At 37.9% G+C, this 12,211-nt stretch overlaps 1 protein-coding gene across 1 annotated transcript in view; it reads left to right on the forward strand.

Annotated features, from left to right (window-relative positions):
* The first annotated feature begins 4,909 nt into the window (after window positions 1-4,909).
* The window catches only part of trim44 (tripartite motif containing 44), a 48,500-nt gene continuing 41,198 nt past the window's right edge, over window positions 4,910-12,211 (forward strand). Inside the window, exons 1-3 of the mRNA XM_028003193.1 lie at window positions 4,910-5,139; window positions 7,068-7,672; window positions 10,637-10,714. Of these exons, the coding sequence (XP_027858994.1) occupies window positions 7,082-7,672; window positions 10,637-10,714 (669 nt within the window). The 5' untranslated portion in view covers window positions 4,910-5,139; window positions 7,068-7,081. The remainder of the gene's footprint in view (window positions 5,140-7,067; window positions 7,673-10,636; window positions 10,715-12,211) is intronic.

Below are 12,211 nucleotides of genomic sequence, written 5' to 3' on the forward strand. Positions count from 1 at the left end.
AATGGACAATGGACAGATGACTGGAAAGCTTCATTTTATGAGGAACTATTCTATCAATCAAAATAAACTATGTCACAAACAAGTCTCTACCTCAGGCTCCCGCCCACCCTACCAAAAAAACATTATGTGTAGCCTTCAATAATACTAATTGTACATAATTATTCTGCTATACTGACTACACCAAGGATTGTTTTTTGAGAGAATAGTCGTATTCTTGAGTAAATATTGTGAGTTATTGATTGTGCCCTTCCTTGTAAAAACAGATTTTTATGCCTCTGCCTTGCTGCACTGACCCGTATCTCAGACCACTGCAGTGCCTCTATTCAGTCTTGACAGTGTTCACTCCTCTGAAATGCCTTGTACAAATACAAGTGAAGCTTATCTTAGAAAACAGCCTCTCTGATTTATCAGCAAGTGAAATGTAAAACATTTCTGTTTCTTTCTATTGGATAATGTTCCAGATCAGGCTTGAGGATGTTAGTTTTTTTTTTTTTTATCTCTTTTTCATTTTTAATCTGTGTTCTTCATTAGATGCAGTTCTGGTCAGAAGATTAGACATTTTCACCACTCAGTTGAGTTTAAAATTGGACCTTTTAATGATTCATCGAAAATGTTGTTTTTTAATGGACTGATAATGTAGCATACTGTACAACTTGAATGATATTTAAAACCAGGAACTTGGTTCTGGTTTGACGTATTGTGAATGTCATCTAATGATCCACATAGGATAAGAAGTTGTAACTGGGCTGTTTGTGTAAGAAATGGTGGAGCTAGTTTAAATTATTTGGTTTCCTGGCTTTTCAGCATAGCCCTTCCATTTTACCAGGGTTGGAATCAGGTTATTTAAAACCTTTTTTTCTGTTTCAAAATGTTGATTTGAGGGTAAGAAAAAGGTTGTCCTCCATCTTAGTTATTCCATCCACTTTCTGCAACATACTAACTTGAAGAAAAGCAGCCCTAAAGCATTATGGTATTGCCACCATGCTTGAAAGCTAATATATAGTTTTTGGGTTTGAAGGCCTTATCTTCAGAAGATAAAAAGATAATGATTGAAGATGCCAATTTTGGGGAGATGAACTTCTTTCTTGGTCATCACACTCTTTTGATGGCAGTGCTGAACTTACTTCACTATGGACAGTGGGGTTTCTTCTGGTTTATGAAAGATTTGACCGTTGGCATGGTCTCTTAAACATCCTAACAAATTTACTCATATCAAGTTGGATGCTTGGAACCTACACACAATAAAATCTTCTAACAGAACAACGATCCCAAACCCAACTAAACCTGGCTTTTGATGGTTGTCAAGCTTGCAAAATGATCTGTCCAAAGTCCAGATCAAAACGTGTTGAATATTTGTGTGTTGTGCTTAAAAGCTGGTTTCCTAACAGGAAGCCAACCAATCTGACTGAATGCTATGCATTCTGTCAAGCAGAATGTAGCTACAACACCCTGATGGTTACAAAAACCGTGTGGTCAAAATAAAAGCTCTAAAGTAATATTGCATCAAACATTAGTGGAGGTGTATGTATATTTAAATTTGTTAGGGTAAAATTGATAGAAAATCCATAATAAATCATAAACTTTTGCACCCATTATTTTGCTTTTAAACATAACAGAACTTTTAAGTTGTAAAATAATTTAACTCTTGACAATGAACAGTTTAAATGCATCTCTGAAATGTTAACTTATTACTCAGATTATATGTTTCATAAGTCTATAGCAACTTGCATACTTGCATATACTTATTATGTTTACGTTTCTAAACCATCAGAAAGGGGGGTATGCTAACTTACTTCAGACTCACTCACTTGTGACAGTACAGCGCTGTTCCCCTGCAGGACATTTCATCTTGAGACCAACAACTGACCTCATGCCAGCAACACAATGTTAAAGCCAAAAGATTAAGTAAGTGTTTTCTGTGTGCTCTGCTCTTCTGCCAGAACTGCCTCCTTCAGTCTTGGCTGTTATTTCTAAGAGCTTGATGTCCTTTGTGTTGCAAGCATTCGTGCACAGCAGTTCCTGAGCTGTAGAAATAGAATTTAGGTAAACAAATTTAGCTCCTACAGCGCGTCACATTTTGTTTCACAAAAACTCTCCTTTGGAGACGAAGAAACAGATAAGTGAAACAGAAATTGCATATTGCATTCTTTCTAACTGCTTATCGTAATGACATGCAAGCCAATGAGGCTTTTAATTGTTTTCAGTTTTGTGCAGAATGCAAAATGACAGTGTAATTTTACCATGCAGTAAAATTCAAGACATTTAGACATTCTGCAATAAGTCAAAGGTGCGTCTGTCGTCACACAGACAATGCCGTGAGTTTAAGAGTGCAAACGAGTATGTAAGCGAAACCGAGTTCATTGTGATGTGCAAGGCAAAACCATTTGTGCTTTCAATTGCACTTCCAGTCGGTGAACACAGGTAAGATGCAATACCCACAGGACACACTGTGTCAGTTTTAGACATTACATCAGCGTTACACAAGAACCAAGCCAAAAGACATATTTGCCAGTCAAATACGTTGTCATTGAATCCTCTTTTATGTATATAACCGTCTGTAACACCATTTTTAATGTAGGAGAAAATCTCTTCAAAGCAGTGCAGAAAAAATAATCCATTTTTGCAGAATGCTGGAGGGTTTCTTGTAGCACATAAATGGTTATTTTCTGTTGTAGCACTCAAACCAAACTACCAGTCGGTAAGTATTTGCCAAATAGAGCTCGTGTGAAGCCCAGTTCAATAGGCTCTTTAGATCTCTACAGAGAACAGTTTGTTTTTCCACATTTCTCTGTATCTCTCTCCAGACCTCTAATCCTGCTCCATTGTCTCTCAGTGTTCCTTTTTGGTGGGCATGGAACAGAAGGGAAAGCTGATATAATAATTACAAATCCTCATTAGGACTTGTGAGAAACATTCACAGTTGCTCTACCCTTCCAGCTGAGCCTTTTCATTTTCTCTGTTCCTGGCCTATTCAGATACATGCACATGGCCTTCTATCTGTTGATTACCCATTTTGCTGCAATTCCTTACAAACATGCATACAGACATTATACAACAAAGAAAAAGGTACTGAAAAAGTTTCTATACATAAAAACAGTATTATCCAGTTAATAGACAACTAATAATCCACAAGCAGGCTTTTAATGCTGCATGGGTTTTTTTGCTCACATGTTTTTGAGTAAATAACACTGCAGTCCACGACTAATTAGATTTGAATCAGAGACAAACTGGGCTGATCATCTGACAAGCTTAATGTCTGAGGGCATGCACAGTGTTTCCAGACCGTTTTCTATTTTTGGCCATGGCATTCGAGCTTATTAGAGAAAATTTTGTATTCAAAAATTGGATACAATCTTTAGAAATACTGCAATGCAAACTAGACTCTATGTTCTTGTAGATGACCATCCATAATTTGAATACATTCATGTGTGCAGCAAATTTGCAAACACTCCACTGGGTTTAAAAGTTTTTATTGTACAACTGTATGAGACTGTCTTTGTCTTCTGGCTAAAAGTTACTCCAGTCATTCTCAGCCTGGTGGGTGGGCCAGATACTGTGCTGGCTGTTCATTTGTAGGCTGAGCTTGTGGGGGAATGGGTGGGACAGAATATGGTTTCGGGAATAGTGTGGAGAGTGAGGGGAGCAAGGGATTTGGGTTATGCCCTGGTGGGTAGTGGGGGGTTTGGAGGATGGGTGCACCTGCCATGGCTGCCTGGTGCGTGGGGTTCTGGCTCCCATCCGTGGTGGGGCTTGTTGCAACTGCTCTGTGGCAATTCACCACTTGCCATTTTTGGGGATCTCTGAGGGACCCTGCGTCGCTCTATGGTGTATTAATACGGACACAAGCAGGGGCCAGGTAGGTAGATGGCCCATAGGGGAATTCGAACAGGGTTGTTGGCCCCCACCCCCTTCTCCTTCTCCCTAACATATGTAACACTACGCTACAATAAATCTTGATGTGTGGGACAATGGATTTTGCAGGTATGCTTCTGTTCTCTCTAGGTACTCTGGCTTCGTCCCACAGTCAGAAAACATGACTGTGAGGTTAACTGCTCTCTTAATTATCCTTCCACTTTGTGAGTGTATGTCTCTGTGTTATCCTGTGATGGACTGGCGAGCTGTCCTACAGGGTGGACCCCATCTCTTGCCCAATGACCTCTGGAATTAGTCACCAGCGCCCCTGTGACCATGCAAGGAAAAGCAGGTATAGATAATGGCTTTTATATTCAGGAAACAATAACTTGCATCCCCCAGCAGCCTATATTGGAAGTCTACCCACAGTTAGCAGATTTAGGTTTAAGGTAACCATTTTATTTTACTAACATATTAGCAATAGTAGTAATGTTTAAAAGCAGCCAGCCATAGTCCTGACTTGAATGTTGTAGAGAACCTGCAAAGGTAGCTAACAATTAACATGATGGCAAGGACACCTTCCTACAGACCAGGAGCTCATAACCAGAGATAAAACAATTTAATTGCTTGTGGACACAGGTGGGTAGAGTATCTAAGAGCTTCAACATATTTTTACTCAAGTAAAAGTAAAAAGTAACCGTCCATGAAATTACTCCAGTAATTTTTAAAGGCTGCTCATGTAATTGATCGTAACATCTGATTTAATATTCTACAATGATGTCATCAGACAGACACAAAAATGGAAAAAAAAAACAAAAAAAAAAAACTTTCCATTTTGAGGGATGTCTGTCTCATTCCCTATGAGAAGCAAACTTATCTAAATGAGAATATTTTTAAACTAAATACCAGGCGTATAGCTAATTATTAGCTTTATGTCTACCTGCCCCTGGTTCTCCATTTCTCTGCTCGTTGTAAACTGTCTTTCCTCCGCCTGGCCTCTATGTGTCTCTGTTTTCTTCACTCACTCCGAAAGCTGTGAGTGAAAATGAACAATAAAAGAAGCAGAGAGCAGCTCATGAAAATAAGGAAGTAAATGCTGTTGGACTGGAACCGTAGCCTTACCTCTGTTGTTTAAAGAGAAATGTATCAGGTAGCCGCTCCGTGACAGAATTATAAGAACGATTAGGCTAAGGAAATTAGCGCTTAAGCTAACTCCTTAATAGACACATTATTATCGTAAAGCAGCCCATGTACAAAGAGAGACAAGTGAGAGGAAGACACGGACAAGTAAGTAACAGTGCTACTGTGCAGTGTAAAAGAAAGGGGAAAGATTTGTATCTTGTGTGTCAGAAAGAAGTGGTAGAAGCAAAGAGGAGAATTTTCCCCCCTTGTATTCAAGTATTTTTATTTTGCTATTCTGAGTCAGCCTTGATGGATAGTACATAAACAACAGCTCAAAAAGAGAAAGTAAGGAGGGACACAGGTGAACAATATACTGTATGTTTGTCTTCCTCCTCCTTTCAGTTCGAAGAGACAAACATACACACACACACACACCTAAAAAAAAACAAAACACATAAAGGTCAGGGCCTTGGGAGAGCAAGAGATATTTGGCCCCGCTGAGACTACACATACTCAGCACTTTGAGTTAGTAAATAAGGAGAGAGTGAAAAAGGTATTTCAGTAGCTGCAGAAGCAGGATACCGTTTAATAGGACTTGGACAATGTATTTTCTTGTGTGCAAGGTTTACATTTTATTTTTTTTTCTGCAGAGCTTTGCTGTCCTTAATGTGCTGCAGAAGCATGCCACTAATCAGACATAATGTCACGACCACCTGTGTCCTATTATGTATGTCCACATTTTTGCAGTCAAAGTAGCAATTTGTTGATTTTATATAATGACGACATGTGATGTCAGTTGTTTTATTGCTTTCTGATTGATTTTTTTTACTCTAATTTCTTAAATTAAAGACAATACAAATGTGTCTTGTCTACTTTAATATTCTTCATCAGCTATATTTAAAGCTATAGAAAATTTACAAGACTAACCCCAAACTATCCGATAAGTGCCCTAGAGGTGCTTGTTTTCCTACACTGTACTTGGTTGTGTACTAAAGGAAGAGATTTCTGAGATTTACCTGTTGATGCAGTTCCCCAACAATGTCCATTTCCACTGTTGGGGAACCTTATGGAAATAGACAAAGATCTTAATACATTTCAGATTACGTTTTTTGGAAATAGCCCTGGCACTGGAAAGAAACTGCATTGCCTTTTGAAGTAAAAAAAAAAAACAAACAAAACGTATAATCTTAAAAATAGTACTGTCATAAGAATTTGCCAGCCTTATTTAACCCCTTTACTATCAACCTCAAAACACTTACATGTAAGTCAATGGGTCCATGAAGACACAGGTGATGAGCACTGATACACAAAGTTCTTAACATTATGGTGATATTCCAGTTTTTGAATTTGGTAGTCAAGTTCTTAAACCATTTCTAGACTGCATAAGTTTCTTATGCACTTATAGGATGCTGTACAATATCTGGCAGAAAGAGTTGAAGGGCTGAACGAGGGCACAGCCATCAGGGAATTCTGTTTTCACTCCAACTATGCAACCCATAAACAACAAAGTGCAACGCATTGTGTATTCTGATGCCCATCGAGCAGAACCAAAATAAACTTCTACAGCAATGTGAGCTGTAACATATTTTCTATTGGATCAGATCTACAATTGCTTCATACATGAGCCAGTCAGACTGGGATGTCTGTGACCCTGTCACTGGTTCCCCAATTTTCCTTTTTAGGACCACTTTTTATAGCTGGTGACCACTACAGAACCCCATGAGAGATGAAGTTTGGCAGATTCTCCAACCCAGTCATTAGCCATCACACCTGGCCATTGTCAAACTTGTTCAGTTTTTTCCGCGTTTCTATTTTTCTGCTTTAACACATCAACATCAGTGAGAAAATCTTCACTTGTTGTCTTATATATTTTATCCCAAAACAGGTACCGTACCTTGATGAAGAGATAATGGGTGTTATTTTACCCGTCAGTGGCCATAATGTTATGCCTGATTGTTGTATGTTAGGGATTATAGTTGTGAATCTTGGACTTTTCCCTCATTTAAAGATAGCAATCACTCCCAGAAGATCTTAGTTATATACCATGTCCCATGCTATTTGTTTCTGGTATGACTTATTTATGTGATGCACAGATATTCCAGTCACGATGGATCACAAAGACGAATCCCTGGAGGGAGCCACGGGGCTGAGTCAAGATGATTTGCCACAGATGGATGGTTCCTGTGATGCGTGTGAGCCTGATGAAGCCCAACCAGCGACGCACGTGTGCCACATCTGCAGCTTTGCCTTCTGCCCGATTCACGCTGACAGACATTCCAGCAGCACACGGCACAACTTAATGCCTTATAACGATGAAGGTGCTCAGGCCTGTGGTCTGGACACAGACAGTGACTCAAGAGTTGAAGGTGCAGCTGAGAATGGATCTGGTGAAAAGAGAGCAGCTCAAGTGAGTGAAAATCAGGATCTGGCAGAAGGTGGTGAGGGTGTGGATGCAGACAAAGAAAAAAATGCCCAGAATGAAGGAAAAGATGGGGAAGAGGCTGAGGCTGTGGCTGCTGGAGAGGCAGGGAAGAGGGACACGGTGACAGTGGAGAGACTGCGCTGCAAAGAGCACGGCCAGGAAGGCTCCCTGTACTGTAAACCAGACGAGCAAATCATCTGCGTGGTTTGCGCTGTGCAGGGCGAGCACAGGGATCATGAGATCATCACTCTGCACGAGGCCTATGTGTGGCAGAAGGTAAGGAGCAAACAACATGACAGGTTCATACATGGAGGACTAGCAGAGTATGATTTATTACATGCAATGTGTTGGATCTAATCACTTATGGCATGCTGTACAATATCTGCAGCCCTGCAGCATCGTGTATTCAGACCATCACCTATCTGCTTTGCATTTCTAATTCATCATCACGTATCCCACTAGCTGTAGGCCTTTCACTCTTTAGAGCCAGCTCAACGGAGCTTTGTAAGCGCTTAGTTTAATATTATAAACACAACATTTCATGGTCACCCGCATGACTTCATTATTAAATTGATCCAACTGCACTGCGATATAAGTACATTCCCTGAAAACCATTAAATGTAAATGAAACTGCATCACTGTCAATTTTGCTTCACATCAAATGTGGATAAATATATTTTTTTGTCTTTTTGCAATGTTTTTCCTTTGATATTTAATGGGCTCAGTGATTTAACTGTTGCTCAGTACAGCATAACATTACCATTAGTTTAGATATTTCTAATCATTTATTATGTTTTCTTATGCATACATATTTAACTCTTTTAGTTTACATTCCAAATGGTTGTATGAATTAGGTGTAAACGAATATTTTAGTAATCGAGTAATCCATCGATTATTCTTACAATTAATTGAGGTAATCGGATAAAAAAAAAAGATAAAGTAAATCATTGGTAAATCTAACATAACAGTATATTCAATTCAATAATAAAGAGGTAGACAAATACAGTTATTAAAAAAAATGTCAATACTCCAGCTTTTTGTTTATACATTTATCTTCAGTCAATTTAATAGATGAACTCTCACCTTGCCCAGCCATTTATAGCTTTTGTGTTCATGTTAGCGACGGGATTTGACACCTTCGTTCATCACACAGAAACATCTACCAGCTATGTGCCGTCACAATGCGCTCTGCCACCCATTTGTTGCAACCGGGATGATATGAAATAAATTTTCTGGTTCATCCGTAAAGCTACACTTGCGTTAATTATCTAATGTGCAGCCACCTGCAGTTCTCACCTGTATAAATACACCTGCAGCGCTCTTCCCCGACATTCTTCAGTCTTCACCGCCACCAGGCAGCAGCTCCGGGAGGAGAAAAGACTGCCGTACTCCAGGCATCGCGCCAGTCATTTTAAGGATGCTTATTGGTCCCCCAAAAAACGACAAAGACCCAGACATTATCATCAATCAATAAAATCCTCCCAGGCCGAACTTGAAAACCGGACGTTAAGCTGCTAACACTTAGCTTTCGTCAACAACTCAGGGGGAAGTGAGAGCTCCGCTCAATGCAAGTAATAACCCGGCAGATAAATTTCCCTCGAGGAATTTTAATAATCGAGGTGCTTGAATCACTCGCAGAATCGTTTCAGCCCTAGTATGAATTAACATTTTTTCCTCTTTACTTTGGAGGGAAAAAAAACCCATTTCTTCAAATTTGTTTTCTTTCTGTTAACAAGTGCCTATGGATATTTCAAGAGGCCCCTTATTCTGAATTCAATGCCAGCAACAGATTGTTGTTTCTTTCAAGCTGTGTAAATATACAGAAATAAAGAAAAATGCTTGAACTGATTACATCTAATTAATTGCCAACAGATAAGTATAATAAAGCACTAAATAATAAGTTCTTTCTGAAGAGTACTTCACAGAAGATTGAACTTATGAGAACAAAGGTTCTCTGTATTATCTGGAAGAAGTTCAGACACTTAAGTCTCTTAGAAAAGGCTGTTTTATACAATTTAAATAAAAAAAAGCTTATATGAGTCACCATTTTTTTTCCTATCTTTTTCCTTTTAGAAAACAACGTTTGTACCATTTGAGGTTGAAAAAGATTTTAGTGTATGCTCAAGTTATTTTCTATTTAACATCAGCTTTGCATTGTAGTGAAACACAGAAACTGCATAGTCACAAACATTTGTCAATGAGATTTCACAATTGGAAAGTATACATTTTGAGAAACTCAGCCATAAACATTGAAATGCTGACTTCTCAAATTAGTTTGAATGGATAAAAATAAATAGTTGTACCTTTGCAGATTTTATATAGAAATCCTTTGTGTCGTCTGGGCCTAAAATAAAAGGAACCATTTAGTCTCAAAAGCCACATCTGTCATGTATTTAGGTTTACAGTGCCTGACTTGAGCAGTGTGCTCTTTAGGTAAGGTTACATTAAGGGTGACTGATGTGCTGGATGAATAGATGCTAGCATCACTGTGGTTTTCTTTTTATATTTTACAAAAGACATCACTGATATTGTCTAGACAGTAACAACCAGATGCTGCAGATCTTGTAGCAAGTTGTTAGGTTTACAAAGAGAATCAATTAAAAAGTGTCTAGTGGAGTCAATCATTGTGTTATCTTTGGATTACTGCTTAAACAGTAAAAGTTTTCAGTTGTGAACACTGCAATAGCCTTAGGAAATGTGGCAAAAGTAAATAAAATAAATAAATTCTATTTAATTTTCTTCTGTTTTGTCATGTGGCTGTACATCTGGAAAAGAAAGGTAAAGTAGCCAGCTCACTGGTTTACACTTAAAACCATTCAGATTAATGAGCACCAAAGAAGGTCACACATGTGGTCCAAAGACGTTTCATTTAGTCTAGACCTACCTCAGTGTTCATTCTTACTTGCAACAATTTCTACTGATGAGTGATGATGGCAGACCCGTTACATGATTCCGTTTATTGCATGATTTTAAGATATTAAGCTTTATATGTAAAGTTGCAGCCAAGGATGCATTGATGTCACACACAATTTATTTTGTGTGGCAAAAATTAACAAAAAAACCCCATCACTCAGAAGTAAAGTGCTATTACCAAAATTGGTGTGCCCTATAAAAAATACTGTTTTGCATCAATTTATATATTGTTGGGTTTTTATACCATAATATTTGTGTTCACCTACTGTGTTTATGTAGTATCTTACACTGTTGTATTTACTGCTTGTTGACGTTCTCTATCTGCAGAGCAGGCAGGGTCACGACCTGCTGGGCTACACACAGCAGATGGCTGAAAACGTCAAGACCAAGTGGACTAACCCTGAGGTGAGTGCAAACCTTTCCTGAACTCCAAGTAAAATACTAACACAGTTTAGTTGATATCAGGATTTGCTAAAGAGCACCTCTCAGGAGAGGTGCTCCAAACTGCTATATTTAACCAAAATCTTCAAAGCAGCACAAGAAAAGTTATATGATCTACATCTGGATATAGGGATTCATGTTAGATGTTTCTTTAGAACTTTGTGTTACTGAAAATTGTAACAAGATTTACTTCTTACTATTAACTCTATTAACCCTGGAATAGTTTTATTAAAATATGACAATGGCAATAAAGCTCATGTATGAACATTTATGTATTAAAATTATGTTTTATTGTGAAAAGATTAACCACATAAATGAGTCACTTTCAGTTAACTTGTGTATGATTGGTTGTGTATAAATAACCTTGCCTTACGCAGAAGTGATGGAATGTGAATATAATATACTACTCTACTGAACTACCTAGAATATTGTTGATTTGATTTTTCCTGCTTTGATCGCCTATTTGTTCAACTGATTTATGAGAATTTCTTTCATATTCTCCAAACTAAATTGGCATCCATTGCTGCTTCATTGAGCACAATTTCCAAACTTTGAAAACACGCAGTCCTTTACATTTTCCTCAAGATATTTAATTCCATTATGTTTTAATTCTAACATAACTCATATTTAGACAGAGCTGGATATGTGACAATAATGAGAAATTCTGCAGAAAAGCAAAATAAAAATGCAAAGACATTTACTTCTACCTTAACACCATTATTTGTGTTATTGAATAAATGTCTTTATTGTGCTATTTCACAAAATTAGTCAATGTTTTTAATCAATGCTGTACTACTATATTTATGGTTTCATGAGAATGACTCGGGCATGATGCTGCAAGATGTTGAAAACCCTGGATAACCTCATGTCAAAGACAAAAACAACAAACCACCTTTATAAAGAAAACACTATTATCAGATGTGTCTATTTTGCAACAAACATGATACATGTTAACACTTAATACTTTTCTGCAACCTCACAGAAGATATTTTATATAATAATAAAAAGCAAATTTATTCCTAAACTCCTTGTATCAGGAGGCTACAAAGTTATTTATTTGTAATCTAGAGGCTTCAGCATTAAACATCACAGCTTTAGGGTTGCAGAAGCACAGCAGTCCAGAATGTTATGCTGCCTCATTCACAAGTCTGTTGTTACGGATTCTGCAGATAAAATTCAGCTTGTAGCATGACATGAGTGTGGACATCTGTAGGCTTTTGCTGATATCACTTCTTTGTGTCAGCACATTTGTGCTAAGTCAAGGGCTGTCTTTTCACTTTTATTTTTTTATTTTCTTTCAAAGTGAATATTGTTCAGGCTTTGTCATATGAAACGTGGAATACTAAATGCCCTCAAGCTGTCTTTAAACTGATTTTGAACCTCAGCAGTTGATGGAGGGGGAAAAAAGTTGCATTTTCTTACAGAATAGTGACCCCCAAATGTTTGCACACCCTTTTTATA

This window comes from Xiphophorus couchianus, chromosome 2, assembly GCF_001444195.1.
Source record: "Xiphophorus couchianus chromosome 2, X_couchianus-1.0, whole genome shotgun sequence".
In the NCBI taxonomy this organism is placed as follows: domain Eukaryota; kingdom Metazoa; phylum Chordata; class Actinopteri; order Cyprinodontiformes; family Poeciliidae; genus Xiphophorus; species Xiphophorus couchianus.